Below are 22361 nucleotides of genomic sequence, written 5' to 3' on the forward strand. Positions count from 1 at the left end.
CAGACTCATTCCCTTGTGTTCACCGCATTCTTCATAATTATAACCATACCTTGTATACTGTACACTACCTCTATATTTGATGCTAGTACACAGAGATGGCTCCAGGAGTATGTAACTTCCTTTTTTTTTATTTATATTATATTTTTTTTTGTAATTCAGAACAAACATCCGCATGACTCATCCCGGGTCGCACGCATCCCATAATCTACCTTCTTTCGCTTGTGGTGGGCAAACAAGAGTAATGGCAAGGTGATGCATGATGAGAGAGAGAGAGAGAGAGAGAGAGAGAGAGAGAGAGAGAGAGAGAGAGATCCACAGGGAAAACGTGTGATTGAATAACGATGCGTGAGGCGGTGCGCAAGACCACAAGACCTGTGGGGTTAGGCAGCCACCTGCCGCCTGCCAGCAGAGCCAGTCAGGGTGTGGGTGTGTGGGTGTGCGGGCAGCGCTTCCAAGCGGGTGCGTTGACTCACGGTGCAAGACGTTACGTAGTTGTTGTGGCTTGACTTAGTGAGTGGTGTGAGTAATACAGCAAAGCTATTTGGCAGAAGAATGAACAGGACAGTTGTGAGTATTAGTGTGAAAGAAGAGTTTTATATGGGAATAAGCAAACTAGCTTGTTATGTCTTCTCGTTGTTCGCGGTCATCCAAGCATCTCTCTCTCTCTCTCTCTCTCTCTCTCTCTCTCTCTCTCTCTCTCTCTCTCTCTCTCTCTCTCTCTCTCGTCCCTTACATAAAAAAAAAAAAAAATATGAATCATGTCCTCTAACAAGCAGTTTTCCAGTCTTTAAGCCGGGCACACTGACCACTAAGGAAGCTTTCTTGGTGACTAGCAAATGACTTCACGTAGTGCTGGCTCGCCTGCCATCGGATGCTGTTGACAGAATGAACAAATTAAAATGCACACAGGTAAGGACGCGTGCCTGGAATACGCTTGTTCACACATACAGTTTTAATTTTCAGATATAATCGTGTGCAGAGGTCATAGTCAAATCCATTTTAGCTGTTAATTTTGCTCTTCTTGCTTTGGGATTGAGGTTATAAACCCATGCAGGTGTTGAGCATCAGAACAACTGATAAACCCGGTGCGGTCCCACCACAAAATTGAGGTGGTCCGTGCTGTGCAAGTAAAAAAGTGATGACATCAGAGGTCATGCAAGGTCAATACTTATCGTGTCGTGTTCGGCCTTGTAACCGCCAATTTATTTTTCTTTAGTTTTCGTTTTTTTTTTTTTTTCTTTCATCATTATAAGAGCAAGCCGTCAAACATTCACAGCTGTTATGAAGTTGGCTCTCGCTGTTATGTGGTCCTTTCATTATAATAAGAGGCCGGTACTCCGATTTTTACTAAGGTTAAAGGGAATTTAGATGGTTTAGATGAGATATAATTACATCAAGCCACAAAAACTCAATCACAGTTAAAAGAAGGAACCGAGCCTCATGCATGAAATATAATCGAATCCCTCTCGTAACTAGCCAAGTCATGTGACCTCCAGTTTAAGCATCCCATTATTTAAGACCGCTGCATGCTTGGGCTCTGCCGTGTTTTAAGCAGAGCTAGACTTTATCCGTAAGGGCGAACATTGTGATAGTTCAAGTGTATTACTCCTAAAGAGGCTTGCCAGCGAAAGCGAACTTCCTTGTTCCACTCCCTCCCGCATCCCCCCCCTCCCCCATATCTCTCGCTCGCTCTCTCTCTCTCTCTCTCTCTCTCTCTCTCTCTCTCTCTCATACGTACCTTCCGCAATATCATGGCGATTTCAAGTTTCATTAAGGTGTAAATTGGAATTATTATTGTCGTGTTATCATTTGTGAAAGCATGTCCTGTTCCTCGTCATTACTTCCAGTGGCTGGAGCAAGACCAAACCAAAAGTGTTGCACGTGTTTCCTTTGAGCAAAGTTACCTTCTAGCCCATTGCCGCAAGGTGGGAATGTGAGCCATGAGAGACAGCACCCAGTTTCAAGACTTAGTGGTTTACCGGTTATTGGACGTGTTTAACTGACTGGCTGAACGTAATGGAGGTAAGCGTGTGATAATTATTCAAGCGACGGTCTATATAAGGGTTTTAGTTAACGTTCATGACTCCACTGGTGTGGTCGTCACAACAGGTAGGCAAGTTTCGGTGATGTGGGAGTGGCACCTCCTACCCTGGTGTGACCATGGAGATTATATAACATCATTATATCTCCATGGGTATCACCGGCGGCTGGTAATGGCCGAACGGCCGTCACCAGCTGATGAGAGAGACGGTCGAAGCTTCACTCACTAGGACAATAATATTAGCTAGCAAGTGTGTGTGTATGTGTGTGTTCCCGGAACAGAATCTTATGTTGTGTTCAGAAGTAACGGAGAAGCAATTAAGTTTCATTGCGGCTCCTTTTCCAACTCGTCCCTGTCTCGTGACGACCTCGCGACCCTCGCTTGGAAGACGCTCCCAGGCCAGCGCACGTGTGAAGGGTTCAGAGGACAGGAACAGCATGTTATACTTTTACAGTTTGTGTATTACAAAGTAAACAGAAAGGGAATTCACATTTTGGCGTTATATACGGTCTCCTTTTCGCGAGTAAATTAAAAGTTGGAAAGGGGAAACTTTTTTTTATTTTACTTATTTATTTATTATTTCTTTTCAGGTTTTGGTGAATGCAGTAGCGTAGGGTGGTAGGATGTTGCGCGCCAGGCAGTGGGTGCAGCATTGCCTCCTGGTCCTGTCCTTCACCTGGGGTCTGCAGGGCACAGGTGAACATCGCCACGCTACATCTGTGCTTGACGTCATTCATCTTGTTTATATCTGAAATATCAGCTGTTTATACATCCAAAAATATTCAAACAGAACAGTTAGATAGGAGCTGGGTTAATGCACAAATTTATTGTTTATTTCCTTTTTGATTTAGTGGAAAGACAAAGAATAAGGAAGTCTTGAGGGGGCCTGGCAACCTCACCTGTTATTTCCCATTAAATCTTCACTCCACCCAGCACAAGTTTTACCGTGCATGTTGAGCTGAGGAACCTAACTGTTAATTTGGATGAGGATCAACTGTACTAACTTTACATTGTCTGACTCCTCATTATCACCACCAGTTTGGTTATCTCTAGCTGTCTTTGCATAGTTTTCACTGCCCTTACTGTCTTCATTTAGATTATAGTGAATTATTCAGTCTCACACTTTGAATACCCTCTATTAACATGGATTGTTTTGTTCCTCAGATTTAAACAATGTAGTGAAGCTTGGGCAAGTGGACAGTGTGCAGAGGTTACTTCGTGCTGGTGCTGACACTGACACCAGGGACAGTTTGGGTGAGTGCATGGCAAGTCAATAATCTTTCTCTCTATATTACTGTATTGTTTTTTTTTTTATTACATATTTAATTTGCCTTACAAATGTGGTAGCATCCCAGAACAAAAAAGTAAGAACTGTAGTTCTGTGTTATATGATATATATCTGAACAGTTAATTTTATATAGAGCATGAAGTGCATCTTCTAGTTTTCCAATTCAAAGGGCTTTTATAGTCATTTAATAAATTATTTGATGCCCAGATGCCACACATCACTAATGGAGGTGTCCATGAATGAATTCCATAGAGAAGCAGCCATCTATCTTGAAAGATGACACTTGGAAGATACATTGGAATAATTGTGATCACAGCAAACTCATATAATGGGAATTTATACAGTGATTATTGGCAACAACTAGTGTTCAAAGGTTGAATGAGCTGAGATATCTTAGTCTGAAAACCAGAACCAACAATTTTCAGCCAGCTGTTGTCTCACATCACAGTTACCCACATTTAGTAAGATGCTGAGGATTTCATTGTCATCTGCAGCAGGCTTTAGAAGTGCCCAAACAACAAAGATTGATGTAAACTGAGGACATAAAATCTCTGACAACTTCCTGATAAGATTTCTTATCTATCCAGACACTGACTGCTTGCTTCCCACAACTTAGAATTTAATTTGGTACCATTTGCCATTTTTTCACAGAATTCCCATTAGAAGTAAATAATTGCAGTGTCTGAATTCTCAATCACCATATGGGAAGGGAACAAATAGACAATAATAAGTGGATCTCCACCCCAGCATCATCCCTGACTATAGTAGATGGAGAAAGAATAAAAAAATATTGCTTATGGTATAATAGAGGATGCTAGTCCTGTCTTCTAGAAGAGACCAGCCACCACCAAAATATTAAAATAGCTAGCAAAGAATTTACTTCAGACTTCAGCATCAAATGTGACAAAGGTGAAAAGTTTGCTTCAAACTGGAATTATGCATGAGAGATCTTGAGTGAATCCCACAACCATATAAGTTCTGCACACTAACATGGCCCAGCTATGTGCATGGATTAGTTGTCAGAGCTACAAGGTTGAGATTTCTTGGTGAGTTGCTTACGGTATGATTGCATTACAGGTTGGACTCCCTTGCACAATGCAGCTAATACAGGGCAGTATGAGTTAGTGCAGCTGCTGTTGAGTCACCAGGCAGATCCTAACACTCGTGACCCTCTTCAGGGTAATGCCACTCACTGTCTTTGCAGGAAAAATATTCACACTGTGACCAGCACTACTTTTGTGAAATTTCACTGACATTGGTATAATTGAAAAAAGTTAGATGAATGGTTTAGATTCCACATTTTCCAACATTACAAAGAGAAAGCATTGAAATTTGACTCTGTTCCTGGTGAACAGAGCGGTCACCGCTGCACCTGGCAGCCTACAGCGGCCATCAGGCAGTAGTGCTGCTGCTGCTGGATGCAGGTGCCAATATTGACCTCAGAGATGTGCATGGTAAGATGTTTTACTTAAGACCAGATGTCATGACAATTTATCTATTTGAACCCACATCAGATAGGCAAGGACAAGCCATAACTGACTGAAATAAAAAGTAGCTCATGGCCAGTCCTGCTATGGCTTGTGCTTGTGTCCTGACATGCCATTACACAGATAATCTCTCAAGTTTTGCTTGATGCTATTTTTCTTCTTCACAAAATGAAAAGGTAGCAGTGAAAACACGAGTGGTATATCAAGGACAAAAATTTGTTTCCCTTCATATTTCATAAAAACTTTAAAACCTAACATGTTTTAAATATTTTAAAGCTTGTTGTACTTTTCAAAGTATACTTGCAAAATTATAATTGACAAATGAAAAATACAGTCTACAGCCCACATGAATGTCGATTGCCAATTGTGTGTCCCTTGCACTCACTGGTAAACCACAAACTGTTTTAACAATTAAAAGAATCTCAACTGTAAGGAATTTTGTACAGAAAGTCTCCAACCACACAATACAAAGATGTGCCTTTGGTAACTAAACATATCTTCATTTGCACTGTTGCTCAAACATTACAAATGAACTTTCTCCTGCTTTGAAAGGTCAGACACCACTGCATCTGGCAGTATGGAGAGGCATGGTGCGTGTGGTGGCAGTCCTTCTACAGCGAGGTGCAGAGGTAGATGTCCAGGATGACAGAGGTGAGACTTACACTGCCTTCCACCTTCCAATTATATCTGTTATAGAAAGTGTTTGGTGACTCATAAATAAAAGGGACTTAATTTAGAAACGAGTCAAGGTGAAAGCAATCCTATTTTTCTTGTGCTTTGTTGGAAGTGGGAAAATGTAGTTGGTGTGAATGACTGATTTTCTTTTTAGCAAAGAAAAAATGTTGATTAGCAAGAACTTGAAGGGTGAGTAGGGTAATTCAGAAGTCAGAATTGTCTTGGTTTAATGATGTGAGGGTTTGCCACACATCCCACACTGCTGATAAGCTTAATGATGGATTACCATTCTTTATGGTGTAATTGTTTGAGAAGAATTAGTAAGGCTTAAGGTAGGTGTTGAGAGCTTGGAATGCCATCAGGATGCTATTGATGAGGTAGAAACCATGCATCACAAGTGGATGTTTGGAGGCTAAATAACTGTCTATATTAAGTTGTTAGAACTGTGTCAGTTTGTTGCAAGTTGGTAACTGAGTAATGGAATGGAACATTAATTTCAAATCGCCCATTGCTGATCAATGTCAGTATGCCTGGCACACCCACAGTAAACATGAGGCAAGGTGGTGCATGGTGAGTATGGTGGGGTTTATAATTGTAAGCAGACCAATGATGACGGTAATATGCATTGTGCTTATAACCTGCTTAAACTGGGCTATTGTAGAGGAATGTGTTTAGAACTGTTACATCATTGTAGTGTAATCAGCCTCTTGTACAATGTACACAGTCACTCATTATCTCTCATTGCTGAATAAAGCCTTTGTAAATGGTTGTTTGGTACTCATTTTCTAGATCTAAAGTGTGCATGTGTAAGAAAAACTATTTTGTTGTATTTGTTTTGCACTAAATATTGTTGTCATTAGTTAGTTTTATGTTAAATTTGATTGTTTGCACTAAATATTGTCATTAGCTAATTCCATGTGTCCCCTGATGCAGGCAGTACACCAGTGATGCTGGCTGCCATCCAGAATGTTGCTGAGGTCACTAAGGAACTGCTCATTTTCTGCCCTGACTTGAGAATATTAGATAAGCAAGGTAGGTTGCCTACCTCTATTCAATGTCTCCATCGGTTTGGTTGTGTAGTTGGGTTGTATCTTTGATGTAGTTGATGCTTATGAGGAGAAGGGTGTTATGTTTGTAACTCTGGGAATGTGCAGGTTTATGTGGGTAGCAGTGGGACCAAGGTGGTTCCAGACTGTCGACAGTGGAACTTGTTGGCATGCTGTGGAGATGAGATAATTGTGTAGTTGGCACCTCAAGACATTAGTGGTGGATTAGAGGACTTTATTGGACTTGAAATCACTACATAAGATAAAGCTGGGTGCTATACCTAGGAATTGTTGCCCAGCATGGTACTAGTTTTCACTTCTCCCATGGCAAAATTGGTATGAAGGTATAGTAATGAGCGGTGAGGTAAGGGAAGGCTTCACCAACAAGTCTTCAGTCTGCAGTCATTGTGATGTTGACAAGTCAGCTTTATGGTGTCTCTCAAGCCCTTCCTGGAGACAAAGAGAAGAGAGATTGGGGATTATGTGATAAGTATTGCATGAGGAGACTGACTTAAGAGATCAAAAGGGGCACTGTATGGGGAGTGGTGAAGAATGATAGCAGGATTTTTAAACCTCAGTGAACTATGTGGTATTTTTTTTTACTTTCTACCAAAGTGTTATGTCAACTTGCTCATAATTTAAGATTTTGGAATTCTATACTCTCAAGTTTACAGTTCCCTGAAAGAACAGGAACCTTTTATTTAAATATGTAAATATATTTGCATGAAAACTTCATAACAGTATTATGCTGTTATTATCATTATTGCTTTTATTATTATTGTTATTTTATAGGTCAGAATGTCATGCAGTATATAAAGGAGAAGAATCTGACAAAGATTCATGATGTGCTTTTTGGTAAGTTTTTGTTTTTTGTTGTAACAAACATTAAACACATTTGGCATATTTAGGCAAATTATAGTTTGTAGAGACTTGTCATTGTTCATTTATTCTGTTTTCACCATTTGCTGAAAATCAACGAGTTACAAAATGTAGTGGAAGGTATTCATAGTGATCAGATTTCACCTCAGTATTGTTTAGACGGTACTGGCAGTCCTCAGATGTGTTGATTCTGGCACATGAAGTTGCTGTGTCTTTAAGAATGATTTCATATGCATACAAACATACATACTACGAGTACATTGATAATCTCATTTCTCAAATATGCTCTACACACATGTCAGCACATGCCCAAGTATTTTTTGGTGGGTTGTTAAATATTGGATGTGTTCTTTCTTTTATCTCATTGTCTAACTTATTAATACCTGAAACTACACACCTGGCAGGGATGAGTAGCTGTTCAGAAGTGAAGCCAAATCTCTCCTGATCACAAAGCAACCCTCATAATGTTGCTAAGACTAACCTTCATCATCACCTGCCAAGTAATATTAGGACATTTTTGTTTATCGTATTAACAGAAGATCATAGTCCATCACTACAGTATGCTCATTACATTTTTTACTTAATTGGTCCTCAGAACATTTACAACGTCCATGCCGCCACCCAGTCATATGGCAGCCGCCAGCTCTGAGAGGTACCACCAGGATGGAAGGTGAGGAGTTCAGCTGTTTATATCCAGAAAAATTATGCACTATTTTCATTACAAAGGAGTAGACAATATGCCATAATTACCATTATTTCCACAGATTCTCTCTCTCTCTCTCTCTCTCTCTCTCTCTCTCTCTCTCTCTCTCTCTCTCTCTCTCTCTCTCTCTCTCTCTCTCTCTCTCTCTCTCTCTCTCTCTCTCTCTCTCTCTCTCTCTCTCTCTCTCTCTCTCTCTCTCTCTCTCTCTCTCTCTCTCTCTCTTTTACAAGGGCTCCAACCTCATCTCCATCTCCCATTATTCATTCAGATAAGTTGGACCAATGATGATCCAGTTGACAGAATTTCAAATCCAATGTCAGATCAAATCAAGTTATTTATTTTTCTTGTATAATGGTATTGAAGGTATTCACAACAGTTGTCTCTTTCAGGTAAGAATTGCCTGGCAGGTGAGAAGAAATATCCTGGCAACCCTTCACCTTGGCAGTGGTGGCTACCAACAACAGTGGCAGGAGGGAGTGTTGATGTACCCTGCCCACCAGGCACCAATGGCTCAGCCTCTTGGTTGTGTGGCCGTGATGGTGCCTGGGAGAGAACAGCAGACCTTAGGTAATAGTGCTAGGATGTCACTTTGGTGTGATCTGAGTCTTATAAACTAAAAATTTAAGTAAATTTAAGCCTCCAAATTCCTGAATTCACCTCATTACAGCTGGTGTCGAGCTGTGTCGTTCAGCGGCTGGCAGGAGGTCGTCAGGACTGGAAATGTGTCGGCTGGTGAGGCCATGAAGGACATGGCCAGTAGTGTGCAGTCATTCCTTCTTGCTCCAGGGGATCTTCTCACCTTGTCCTTTGTACTGAAAATCCTCTCAGAAAAACATGCAAAAGATGCACAGTGTTCTCTCATTCAACTGAACACCATCAGGGAGGCTCAGGTAATTACCGTACATAAAAGTGCTGTCTTCAGTATGATAAGGCATGTATGTAGTTTGGTATCTTGAAATTTTAGCTGTATTTTTTGATTTTTTTGTGTTATTGCATCTCACAGTATTAATCAATATTTTATGGTATAATGTAAATCATCTCCATGCAGTAGCATAAGAATTTATGAATGCAGTGTGAAGTGTACTATATTTGTGCACATCAGAGAGAGAAGAAAATGCATGAAGCTTTTTCCACATTAAAGCACTGACAGAAGTATGGTAATGGGAAGTGAGCCAGCCACACACAACCCTGGGGTGACACAGTTGTTGTCAACCATTATTCACCTTTCTTTAGCTTATTAGCTGTGTTAATTCTGAATTTCAGTGCATATCAAGCCTCTCAAGTATCCATGGCAGGTGAAAATTTTTATTTGTATGTGAATCTGCTCAGTGATCTTGTCAGTGAGATGTACAGGGGTTATGACACTGCCCTTGAACCTGAACCATAGAGTCTTGAGACATCATTGCTCCAACAGTCACATGATGAGATGTTCCTGCAACTGGGTTGTGGTAGTACAGAGTGAAGTGTGGACTGTTAGGATTAAGGAAGAGAAATAAACTGTGGTGGCTTGGCTGCAGTGCAAGGATGAGTGGGAAGTTTGTAATAGAAGATTGTTAGATACTAGATCCTAATAGGAGAGGAAGGCCAGTCTTAAGCTTGTAGGATAAGGTAAGGGAGTAGATATTTAAAAAAGATGCTAATAGAGCATCACCTGGATAGACAAGGAGGGAGTTGTGATAGGGAGACATGGAGGTATACTAGCAGCAGCCACTCTGATGGGTGACACTTCCAGAGGGAGTGAGCTGCCACTGAGAAAGAGCAACTTTTTTAAGAGTTGAATGTGTATTTGTGTAATGTTCAGAGTTATCTGCATGTTATGTTTGATCTGGTTTTTCTGTTGTAGGTGTATAATTAATGATTGCATATTATGTTTTTAGGATTACTTGCACAATTTATTGGATGTGGTGGACAAGATGCTATTGAGGAGTGTGGCATGGTGGGGGCTGCCCCCACCACTATATTGCTACCACTGCCTCTCACATCCAAACTTCAGTGGCCACAGCTGCTCTCACTCTAGCCACCTGTCAAAAAAACACCATTACAACACATTTCTCAAGACACACTTTGTGAGTTCTTCCAGTTTTCTTGTATGGAAATAAACAAACAGATTGATAAACAAAAATGACACACACACACACACACACACACACACACACACACACACACACACACACACACACACACACACACACACACACACACACACTAGTTTAAGCTCAGTATATTAAAATAATTGAGGCCTGACCTAGTCTGATATAAGCAGAAGTCCAAAGGCAATGCTTTAATTGACAGAGATAGGTTAATCTAATCATAACATGTTTTTTCGTCAGACACAAAAATGGTGCAACAGCCTCCAGCATACTTCAGTCCATTGAGCCACAGAACCTTCTCCCACCACCAGCACAACCAGACATCCCTCACTTTGCCACTCCATTTTTATCAAGACTACATCAAACACCTCAACACAGTCAAGGTTATCTTTGTGTCCTACAGCAATCTTCATTGTTTCTTCAACTCCCTGCCGTGGTAAGCTTATGCTCTCTCTCTCTCTCTCTCTCTCTCTCTCTCTCTCTCTCTCTCTCTCTCTCTCTCTCTCTCTCTCTCTCTCTCTCTCTCTCTCTCTCTCTCTCTCTCTCTCTCTCTCTCTCTCTCTCTCTGAAATTTTAATTTAGTGCTATTAGAAAATACCTGGTATCACTATTAATTATGTACTGGAATGTATAACTAGTATAAACATCATCAGAATTACAGGTTCATGGTCTGAACAGTGAGCCATGGCAGAATGGCCCCCCTCACCTAATTGTGACATGTGCCTCCACAAAGCTTGCTTCTTCCCACAGAACACAGTGGATTTTGCACTATAACTTTGAATCCATAGTTACTTTTCAATTATTTGATTATTTATCCTACAGTTAATTGCCATATCTTTATATTATGTACTGGAATGTATAACTAGTATAAACACCATCAGAATTACAGGTTCATGGTTGGATGGGGATGATTCTACCTAGACTTAGCATCCACACTGTAAACATCTGAATGGAAGCACAACACTCTTCTTTAAGTGATATTTTTCCTTTTAGCTAATAAATTTTTCAGCAAGTCAAGGTCCTAGCTTTGTTTATTGTTTGAAGAGAAAGTTTTGGTTTGGAGTGAATGTATTCTTTGTTTGGCTTTGAGTGACCCAGAGAGAGTTGAGGTGGCGACTGACTTGCCTGCTCCCAGACAAATCAACAGTGCCATACTTGGTGCTCGTTTGGGAGGCTCCATCATCTGGCATGCCCGTAAGTGTGTCCTGTTTTAGTGAAATGGGTGTATCAGTCTGAAAGCATGCATGTTACGATTTGCATGACACCCAATATTAATAAAAGTTAAAGTATTTTTCTTCAGGTATATGATCTCTAAATCCTGATGCATCATAAAATGACAGGAAAAAATGAGCAGGAAAAAATGAGCAGACCACATTCTGACCACAATTCAAGTAAATGAAAATTAGAAAAATTATCAATTTAGAGATTGAGCTGTGGTGTCATTCAGTTTAGCTTGTTAGCTTACTGTTCCACTAAAAGGGACATTGTATCTCAACCCAAACTCTGGATGGCCAGCCCTCGGGGAGGTGGTGGCAGTGGAGCTGCAGCACGTGTACAGTGGACACTACTTCCTGCTGGGGAGATCACATTGTGTCTGGTGGGATGAACACAGCTCCTCTTGGGCCACTGATGGCTGTCACTTGGTGCTCACTTCTCCTACCCGCACCCTCTGCCACTGCAACCATCTGGCAAACATGGCTGTCATGATGGACATTGAAGGTCGGCGGGAGAATCTTGGGGTGAGGAAAATACTCTGCTTATTTTTTACTTTATTGAGTGATCATACTTAAACTTTGAAACTACATCATTATTTTACATCTGAATGCCTGTCTTTGTTTCTCTCCTTGCTAAGCCATCTACCTGTCTGCCTCAACCTATGACTGAACTGTACATAAATGGAAAGCCAGTACATGAAGCAGTAATTATTGGAAATTGTAAAAAAAATGCAGTAGTTTTCCTCACAGAAGTAACAACAGTTTGAATGGAAAAATATTTTACATTAGGAATATATTAGAGGATTTTAAATGAAGCTTAATATTAATGTCCAAGGAAGCAAGACAGCATGAGCATAATTTTCTATTCCTTTGTCATAATTGGCTAAATAACACACACACATACACACACACACACACACACACACACACACACACACATTCATTATGCAAATCATTGTGTTGGAAGGTTTACAAAATCTGTTTGAGTACTTCTGTTTGATGTCATTGCAGGTGATGTTCTATGTGATGAAGTGTGTGATGGTGGTCAGCTGTGTGGTGTCAGTGGCCATCTTAGCAGTGTGTGTGTTTTGTCTTCTGGCTCTGAAGGACATGCGAGGGAAAGCCTGCAAACTGATAAAGGCCAACTTCTGCCTCTGCCTTGTGGCCACAGAGCTGGTGGTGCTGGGGAGTCTTGGCGCCTCAGGGAAGCCTGGGCCATGTGCTGCAGTGGTCATTGTCTTTCATTATGTCACACTCACCACCTTCGTCTGGAGTGCCATGGAGGCTCTCTACACCTATGTCACCACCATTAAGGTAATGATTTATTCTTAAACAAGCTGTTCTTTAAGTTAATGTCTAGCAACACAAACTTGTATGTTTTATCAGTTATCACTTTTGACATACAGTAATTGCTCCCTAATCACAGGGATTAAGTTCCTGGAAATTACTGTGGTTTGTGAATTTGCAGATTTGCAAATTCCAAATCCATCTGATATCAGCTATTCAATTTGTTCTATAAGTTCTATAAGTTTCATGACAGTGCATATGCATGAGTACTGTATTATTTAATTGTAGGTACAGTATTTATTGGCTTTCCTAACTTTAAGATCTTAAGTCAACCAGATTGTTCTTAGATACTATGGATTTTTAAAGTGGTCTAGCTGATCTGTAAATGCAACACTAATGCCACTTTAGCTGTTCACTGCATTTGAACAGTAAATTTACCTCCATAAAAGTTAATAAGAACCTGATCAATTACCTGGTTTACAGTGCTGAACAAATGGTGTATCTCTCTCTACAATAGTTATCTTTAGCTTTCACCATATGATTTACCAGTATTGGTAGCATATGTTCTTCTGTGGCAGAGTGTGGAAGTGGGTCCATGGGTGGTGTGGTGCTGCCTTAGTGTGGGCTACCTTGTGCCTCTTGTGTATGTTGTCACCATCCAGGCCTTGTCCTTGTCTCTAGCTCACCACACCTTCCCAGTGTAAGTGTAACCCCTGTTGTCTGTTACTTTCAAGCCAGATGCTATAGTCTGCTCATATTGGGTACTTATACTTTACTTTTCTGTATAGAATGCTGATGGAATGAGAAGAAAATTTAATCACTCTTTTATCTCTATTTGTTTTTGTTAGCATGTAATGCTAACTGAATGAATGAGAGTGAATGAGAGTAACTGCCATGGTTTGGTTGGATGAGAGCTTGCTTGTAAACATGGGAGGAGGAGGAGGTGAAAAAGGCTTTGCAACCCTTAGGATGTGTACAGTATCATAAATGGTTTGCGTGTCTGTATTGGTACCACCAGACTGACGTCTCTGCAAATTCAGGTATCCTTGACAAGGCAGCAACACACACACACACACACACACATTAAGTAAGTAGCATTCTCACATCCTTTCATTGTGGACTCTTTATCTAAAAATTGAAGCGAATTAATAATAATATATTTGGAGGAGGGTTTTTGCTGTCATCATCATTATTATCAGAGTTCCAAGACAATCAGAGTTCCAAGACAGGTTGTGGTCAGTGCCTTGGTTGGTCTGGGCTAGAGCTGCAAAAAATTAAAATCTTTGTTGGGGGGGTTGGTTACTGTGTAGTGGAGAGAATTTTTTCATTCACAGAAATCCTTTTTGCAGGTGTCAACTGGCTCCTCGCAGTTTTGGATGGACAGTTGCCTCTCCGCTCGGTGTCATTGTTTTTGTAAGTTTGTTTGTTTTTGTAAGTTTGTTTGTGTGAGTTTTCTCTCTCTGGAGACCAAAGATATCTTCAGATACAAACAGTACATAGCAGTTTACAGATACAAACAGTACATAGCAGTTTTTACTTAGTCTGTTGTATTTCTTGTTTTACAAAGGAACAGAGCCAGTTTTTTTTAAACAGCTATGTAATTTAGGTTTCACCATACACTCAAGTCAGTCCCTAATCATAATAAATATGCATTAAATAATCTTTATATATATAAACTCCCTAATCATAATAAATATGCATTAAATAATTTTTATATAAAAGTAAAATAAAATGCATCATTGCGTACTATTATTCCCAAGTGAAAATTTTTTTTAAATGGAACAATTATTTATACCTATAGTATGCATATTAAATATACCTTACAAAATACAAGTAGAGAGCCACAAATTACAATGCACCACATTTTCTTTGGTTCTGGAATTTTTCCATTTGCAAATACAATCAAATCCATCATGTATACTGTGCTCAATAGACACTTTATGGGAGGAGACAGCCATTATTTTTTTTTAGAGAAACATCTTGCAATTGCAGAGAGAGAAGCATCTTGGAAATTGCATTCAGAGTAAGATATCAAGTTGATTTAGATTTGTGAGTTGGGGACATCAAGTGATGGTGATGGTTACAAATAATTTATGAAGGCAATGAAAGCCAGAAGATCCATATAATTTTATTTAGCACTTGCAGATATTTTATTTTTCATACCTTATCTCCTTTATAGGGAATGTTGACCTGGTACAGAGAGATGTGGATAAAAACAGTCCTATAATTTTAGCATAAAAGTGAGGCACTCATACACAACACTTTGTCAAACTTTATATTTGTATGCCATGTTTATCCACTTCAAAGTTTTCACTTTCCTCTAAATAAGTTTTCCATTACACATATTTTGAACCACAGACAAATGGATGATGAGGCAGCTTCATATCATATGCATGTACAGATTCCACCTGCCTATGGTGATAAAACAATAACTATTGTTCTAAGGTTAATGTGGCTGCCTTGGTGATGGGAGCACAGGCATCCTGGTGTGATGACAGCATGAAGACAACCAAGACTCCCAACCCAAGCCTCTGTAGTTCCTTCTCTGTCTTTGTTCTGCTCTGCCTTACATGGATCACAGGCTTGCTGTATTTCATTGAAGGTAAGTAAACCAGTTCAGCTGCAGCTTTTAAGGAAATCTTTCATGAAAATTATCCAACCTCACATGATTCATTTGCCCACAGCTCATCACAGTCCCTCATGAATGAATTCACTTTCCCCTTCTGTTACCATATTCCTTTATCTTTCTCACTTATCCAGCATCATTTTGTAAGGATGGGAGTATTATTAGGAATGTGATGTCTCCAGATGTGTGTGAAGTCAACTTGCCACTGGTGCTTCTACAAAATGATGGTTTGGAGGATGGATTAGAGTAGAAGAGAGAGAGAGAGAGAGAGAGAGAGAGAGAGAGAGAGAGAGAGAGAGAGAGAGAGAGAGAGAGAGAGAGAGAGAGAGAGGAGAGAGGAGAGAGAGAGAACTAAGATTCTGTTTGTCCTCAACAGGTTCCCAGGAAGTAGCACTGGTTTTCACCATCCTCAATTTCTTTCTTGGAGTGAGCATCCTTTTCCTACATATCATTATGGAGCAGCATAGAGCAAAACCATAAAATAAAGATACATCCAGGTGTTCCTTTTTTGTTAACCTGGTAAAATTTACAAGTCCTGTCACATATCAAGTCTACCCAATCCTCCTTCAATGCTTTAAGCCCCAGAGACCCCTCCAAACTGATACCCACAACAGATGTCTCCAGGTGTGCTTCTCCATGCATGCACCTTGATACAGGACACAATTCAAGTTTATTTCCTTTAACAGGTAGTTTTACATTAGCTTCCAAAATTATCTTTAAAGTGTGGTGCAAACTGTCATAATGCACAATATGAAACATACTGCCTGATCATGTATTGCGTTGGTAAGTGTGGCTTGATATGATGCTGATATGCTGCTCAACTTACCAGGTGATAATATACAGCAACTATCCATCCTTACTGCTATCACCACAATCACAATGTCAAATATCCATTGTGTCAGAATGTAGACCTCTAATTTTTTTAAAGATAGTTTTGGGAACTACTGTACAACTACTGTACATCTTACACACATTCACATTATCTGACAAGTTAAGAAATACTGTACACATCTTACACACATTCACGTCAGATAGACTCCTTAGAGATAACCCAAGACAATGTTAATTAGCTCCATAAACTTTTTTATCTTGAAAATACATCCAAAAAATATATCACTTCATACAGCTCTTGGATTTCAATTAATCCCATCTGATGTCAAATATTTACAAATAGATGAATGGAATTGAATGCCATTAAAAAAAGGTGATAGCATCAAGTCAAGTAATTTTTGCCAACAAGTAAGGCATTGAAAAATAAAGTAGGCATTGAAAAATAAAGTAATATGATAATAGATGATAGTCAAGATTTTCTGCCAGTACATAAGGAACACTTTCAGTGCAATATTTAGAAGGCACTGGTGTGACCTTTTTCTGCCAGTACATAAGGAACACTATTTCAGTGCAATATTTAGAAGGCACTGGTGTGACCTATGAAGACTGAAAGAGAGGAAGATCATGGAAATAAAAGGAAAAGTAAGAAGAGATAAGAAAGTGACAGGACAAACTAAAAATAAAGATGTTAATGGACAGAGTAACAAAGGGGGATTCAGAGGGACTGTGGACAATAAATAATTCACCTGTGTAAACCAGGTGAGGTGTCACAGATAGACATGCAATTGTAATTTTTGGAATGTGAGTAGGCTTTATGGCTTTTATCAGCTTCCCATAGCTTCTTGTGGTCTTTGACTGAGATGCTGTAAATGGGACCTGAGGGAAAAAAGGTAGTTTGCCTGAGCTTCCTTGTTGAAAAGTGGCTCAAGAGTGACTGCAAGAGGAGGAAGACAGAGCAGCAAGCAGTATGAGATGAATGAACATATATGGACTCAAAGTGTGCATTTAGGCAGGGAACAATGAATTGTAAATGTGAAGGCAAGGTTAGATTCAGGGAAACATTAAAATGAAAGATGCTGAGGAAGATGCAATTCTCTCCAAAGAATATATGCAAGTTAATATGATGAGTAGCAGGTGATAGTGGAAGCAGTGGCTGACTCAGCTTCCAAGTGTTGATACTTTTAAAAATTATCATTACTATATTTTACATGTACATATATTATTGTATAATTTTTATATTAGGCAACCTCTCTGGTGGGGATGTCAGCTGATAGACTGAGTAATTTTTATATTCATAATAATGTAGTTTCTCTCTCTCTCTCTCTCTCTCTCTCTCTCTCTCTCTCTCTCTCTCTCTCTCTCTCTCTCTCTCTCTCTCTGTGTGTGTGTGTGTGTGTGTGTGTGTGTGTGTGTGTGAGCAAAAAAAAAGGATTTTTCACTCTACCCTTATGTTGAATGGAAAGATACTGTAGAGTGCAAGCCCCCTTAACAAAAGCCTCATCTCTCTCGTAGCCACGAAGCTCGGCTGCCCTGAAAGTGGTGGTGACCCGTGGTGTAACTTGCACAGGTACCGTGCGGCTTCCTCTCTCCATTCTCAGCGTGCCACTCATCCAGGCTGCAACAGAAGGAGAATAATGGTAATACATAGTAACAATGACGATGATAATAAAGGAACACACACACACACACACACACACACACACACACACAGAGAGAGAGAGAGAGAGAGAATATCTAAGTGTCAAGTATAAAGGAGATTACAAAAATACAACATATTCATGGATGTGTGAGCCAGGCTCATGGATGTGAGAGCCAGGCGAGCAAGGGAGGGAGACCACAGAGGCAGTTCGCCGGGAAGAACTGCCGATGCACGAATAGCAAGGCCATGCAAGTAATGAATCGCGAGCCAAGTAGGACCTTTATGTGGTTTTTGACAAGGAAATTTTATACCTTTAAAAACGGCAACGTCACAACCGTTCTCTTTTGTTCTTTTAATGTTGACGCAGTTTTGTTCATTTCCAATGTGTAACAGTTTTCTTGTAACAATAATTACTGCTAGCATCAAATTACTTTGAAAAGTGACACTAATGATGATAGTTCAAATAGCAGACAGACGATCGGCACGGCGGACTTGCGGACAACAGCGCAGCAAGGCTATCGCCGAAATCCCGGCGTTCAGGTGGTGAGCGTTTATTTCTGGCACGAGGCTCTGGAGCAAAATCTTGGTCTGGAGAGTCGGTGAGCACAAGGGCCACGAAGGGGAATAGCAGCAGCTTGAACACAGTGAACAGCAGCACGTACATCACCAGGCCAGTGACCTGCGTGGCGGCAAGCAAATCCGTCACTTCAATTTCCCCAAGAAAGGCGACTGTCACGGCCAGCATGGAGTCCTCTACTGTGCTGAAGTGGGGCACGCTCACCCCGAGCTGGTGCATGGTCACGCTGAAGGGGACAGCAATGACGGCAAATATGGCCAGCAAGCAAACCAGCCGCACCACAGCAGGACCCAGCTCAGACAAAGTTCGCGCGCACACCTGAGCGGCCTGCAGCATGGCCAGGATCACGAGCAGGAAGGTAAAGTTGTCCACGAGATACGTGATTCCAGTGGCTATAGCAGAGGGAAATACGGACTTGCCAACGCGAGGCACTTGCCACACTAGCGCCATACGGTGGTGTACTGTGTGCTCGATCCCCACCACAGCCCAGTACAAAACCACCACAACCAAATTTAAGAGCAGCGTCTTGCTGGGCCAAAAGGCAGCGCGGCTCCTGAAGGAGAAGTTCTTAAGGCGACTCCATGGGACATCCAACAGCAGCGGCACAATATGTAGCACCATCGCTACTTTAAGGAGAGAATGGATCCACTCTTTTTCTTTCCAGCACATCTCGCACACTGCCCAGGCCCACACGGTTGACCTCCACATACGGAAGGGGTCGCGCTCAAAGCCCACCTGGACGTAAATGATGCAGGAAGCCGCGGAGTCGTACAACACTGCCTCCACCACAATGGCATCCGTGTTCCAGTCAAGCCAGTCATGCTCTTGGTATTGGTTCAGCGTGACAAGGCTCGCATCTTGATCCAAATTCAGGTCAGTGTAAAATCCGCTATATCTGTAATCTTTCTGTTTACCAGAGAAGTGATGGAGACCTTCCATGGGCCGCTTCACCCAGCCGTTTGTAGCTGGGTGGTAAGGAGAACACGGGTGTGCGGGGAAGTCCAGCGTGGCCATGGAGAGACAGTCAGAGTAAGGTGGAGGCAGAGGATTCGTGGACGGCCAGCAGACGCAGGTCTTGAAGTATTCATTTCGGGAAGTCCATAGTCGCGTTGCGCCTACTTGCTGAATGTTGTAAACGCCTCGGGACAAGTACAGAACCAATTCCTTGATCGTCTTCCAAATGTCCACCGTCTTGTCAGTCAGCACCTCATTAAACAGGAACAGCTGCGTATCGTGTCTGACAGCGCGGCAAATCGGGCAAGTGCCCAGTGTGATCAGCACCAACACGGCCACCACACCAAACAGCGGCGGCGACCATCCCACCAACCACACCACCCAACCCACAGCCGACTTCTTCCCTTTCATCACCAGGCAATGTTATATATGAATAAGTAAAAGACGAAATGGTAGGGAGGGGAATATGAAAACCAAAGAATTCATTCATCGACGGACACGCTAGATGTTACTCTATAAGATTAAGAAATGTAAAAGCTAAACCGCTAAAAATCCGGATGACCATTTTTCTTAACTTTCCAAATACACACAAGGAAAATATTAACTTCTCAACATCATGATTTCAGCATTATGATGACCATAAGTGTATTCTGACGAGCTTTCCACAGCTGTCACAACCATATCAATGTCAACTGTCACAACCATATCAATGTGGGCAGATTTTCTTTCCCAAACCGGCCAGCAAAATATAGCGAGAGGTGACTGCAGGCCGGACCAACGTAGTGGGTGGTGTGCGTGTGGTCTGCTGCTGTAAGTATGAGCTCACTTTAATTCAACAATATTTCGGACTTCTTATCGCAGTTTTTTTTTTATTTATTATTTTTTTTTTTTACTCTGAACCATTTATATATTGATTATTATTATTATTATTATTATTTATTATTATTATTATTATTATTATTACCACTACTATTGCTAACATTTTCACACAGTCCACAGTATCACGAGGTTTGGTGGGGTGGTGGCGGCAGCGGCGGCAGCAGCATTACAGAGCGGCCAATGATTTATTGCGATAGGCAGAGGGATGTCCTATTGTTGCAGAAGGGTGCGGATAACAGTGTACGGCCGTCTGACTTGCAGCGGAATGACAAGCAAGACTGAGTCACTGTATCACTCCTATAAATTATTATTACAACCGTTATAGTGTGTCGACAGTTCCCTGTATAATAGCAGCAGCAGCTAAAAAAAAAAAAACTCCAGCCCTTATTGTGTAGCTTGTCACTGCTGCATAGCTTGTCACTGATGCAAATCTAATAGTTTTCCTTTATTTTGTAACAAAATAAGGTGCCGAAATTTTACGAATGCTAGGAAGGGAATGAGGTTCTGTGGCGCTGGATGGCTGTGCGTGTATAGCCGCGCCAGGGTGTGTCCATTACTACATCACAAGTGATGTAATAACGCCTTCATTGGCGTTGCTTTGCGATACAGTTTATTTTCTGGTCTAAATCTGAATTTTGGTCGAATATAATATAGAATGTAGTTTAGCTCGGTTACCAATACGTGGAAAATGAAGGCGAGTGAGCGAGAGTGAACGCGTTAGTCAAGTGGCAAGACACTAAAGAATGTAGGAAGATAAAGGAAATTGCAAGAAATCATCAGGAAGGCGAGTGAGCGAGAGTGAACGCGTTAGTCAAGTGGCAAGACACTAAAGAATGTAGGAAGATAAAGGAAATTGCAAGAAATCATCAGGCCTATACGTGGCAGTCCCTGCATGAAACATGCCTACTTATCTCCACCTATGTATCATCCTCATCCACAGGGTTGTCTAATCTCCATAGTGACTGCACTAACAATCTGAATTATGCTTTATGAGAATACTACTACATTATGCGAGCAGCTCATGAGATCAAGATGCTGATAAAAACCGTATGCACCGATTAGATTTAATACTTGTTTCCATAGTTTTATTGTTTTCAATTCTCTTAATTTTTAAATATTATTCGTATTGTACATTTTTATGTGAATAAATAATACTGAACTGAATTGAGTCAATTTCACTCACACAAATACTCTGCGCCACGTTAGGACATAATCAGGATAAAACAAGAAATAACGTACTACCTTGAAAAATTTAGATTCAAGGAAGAGATGTAAAAGAATTAGCTCTCAAATAGCGGTAGATGAATGGAAAGTACTCGGTAATCAGGTTGTTAGTGATGAGCCATTAGGGAGCTTTAAATGAGGATTAGACAAGGAGGATTAGATGGGGAAGATAGTGGAGATAGGTAGGTAAGTTTCATATAAGAACTACCACGTGTGGACTTGATGGCTTCTTATAACTATCCTTACTTCCTTATACTTTTATGTACATCGTCTGTCGAGTTATCCTGTTTTAAGTATCAGGTGAAATATTTTATACATATCGTCTGTCGAGTTGTCCTGTTTTAAGTATCAGGTGGAATATTATAATTTTGCAACGTTCCTCCCTACTTTAGTGACTATGGATCAGGAGCTGAAGTCTAGGGCAAGGAGTCAACCCGCAATAGAAAATACATTACAGACTTAAAAAGGGAAAGCTTGAAACAAAGTACTTCATAAATTAACTATTATTCAAACACTTATTCTTAAACAGGTGATAAACAGCAAAGTTATGAATCCCGCGTTCCACCGATTACACCCGTGTGCACACAACATAAATTACGGAAACAAACACTGAACACATGACACATAGACAGAACTTGCCTAATAATCCGAAATCAGCAGCAGATACCCAGAAGCTAGTCGAGTACCAAACCACGCCTTTAACAAAACTTTGGGAGAGATAAGAGACCTCGATGTCAGATAAGGGTGAGACTGCATAAGCTGCCCAGCGCAGGGCCATATATTCACTCGGATTGAAGCCCGGCGTGTTTCAACTGAATGAGGCGAAGCTTTGAATGAGGGTCGTGGTTTGGTAGTCGACTGCTTTTAACAACCACACACAACTACCTAACAATAACAATAACTAAGTATATATATATATAT

General features: G+C 40.8%; 2 protein-coding genes across 13 annotated transcripts in view; one reads left to right on the forward strand and one right to left on the reverse strand.

Annotated features, from left to right (window-relative positions):
- Nucleotides 1–385: 385 nt before the first annotated feature.
- LOC135098364 (latrophilin-like protein LAT-2) lies at nt 386–15835 on the forward strand. 9 transcript variants are annotated; one of them, XM_064000710.1, is made up of 22 exons: nt 392–567; nt 785–909; nt 1848–2022; nt 2632–2737; nt 3206–3295; nt 4407–4508; nt 4685–4783; nt 5369–5467; nt 6425–6523; nt 7330–7392; nt 8012–8086; nt 8509–8686; nt 8787–9009; nt 9997–10185; nt 10450–10645; nt 11300–11403; nt 11725–11948; nt 12435–12737; nt 13289–13410; nt 14060–14123; nt 15156–15312; nt 15713–15835. In XM_064000710.1, the coding sequence occupies exons 4-15, from the start codon at nt 2665–2667 to the stop codon at nt 10492–10494; spliced, it is 1335 nt and encodes a 444-aa protein (XP_063856780.1). In that variant the 5' UTR covers nt 392–567; nt 785–909; nt 1848–2022; nt 2632–2664; the 3' UTR covers nt 10495–10645; nt 11300–11403; nt 11725–11948; nt 12435–12737; nt 13289–13410; nt 14060–14123; nt 15156–15312; nt 15713–15835. The 9 variants fall into 9 exon arrangements, with proteins under 9 accessions (XP_063856798.1, XP_063856780.1, XP_063856773.1 ...); XM_064000727.1 differs by having other exon boundaries at nt 393–459; XM_064000703.1 differs by lacking the exon at nt 1848–2022.
- Nucleotides 15156–22361, reverse strand: part of LOC135098419 (uncharacterized) — a 32038-nt gene continuing 24832 nt past the window's right edge. The window contains exons 1-3 of one of the 4 annotated variants that reach the window (XR_010266973.1): nt 22080–22194; nt 17635–17782; nt 15156–15330 (exon numbers count right to left, since the gene is read on the reverse strand). Coding sequence is in view for 1 of the 4 variants with exons in the window: in XM_064000770.1 (XP_063856840.1) it covers nt 16910–17043; nt 17612–17782 (305 nt within the window). In the remaining 3 variants the exon portion in view is untranslated. Of the gene's footprint in view, nt 15331–16216; nt 17044–17611; nt 17783–22079; nt 22195–22361 lie in introns of those variants that run through there. The other 3 variants (XR_010266962.1, XR_010266979.1, XM_064000770.1) reach the window with 3 other exon arrangements.

This window comes from Scylla paramamosain, chromosome 4 (genome assembly GCF_035594125.1).
Source record: "Scylla paramamosain isolate STU-SP2022 chromosome 4, ASM3559412v1, whole genome shotgun sequence".
NCBI classification, from domain to species: domain Eukaryota; kingdom Metazoa; phylum Arthropoda; class Malacostraca; order Decapoda; family Portunidae; genus Scylla; species Scylla paramamosain.

Excerpts from the sequence above, each read along its gene's own strand:
- LOC135098364 (XM_064000728.1), top strand. The coding sequence starts at position 2,665 with ATGTTGCGCGCCAGGCAGTGGGTGCAGCATTGCCTCCTGGTCCTGTCC. Across the intron at positions 7,393-8,011 it reads GATTCATGATGTGCTTTTTG|AACATTTACAACGTCCATGC; the intron begins GTAAGTTTTTGT and ends ATTGGTCCTCAG. Across the intron at positions 8,087-8,508 it reads AGGTACCACCAGGATGGAAG|GTAAGAATTGCCTGGCAGGT; the intron begins GTGAGGAGTTCA and ends TGTCTCTTTCAG.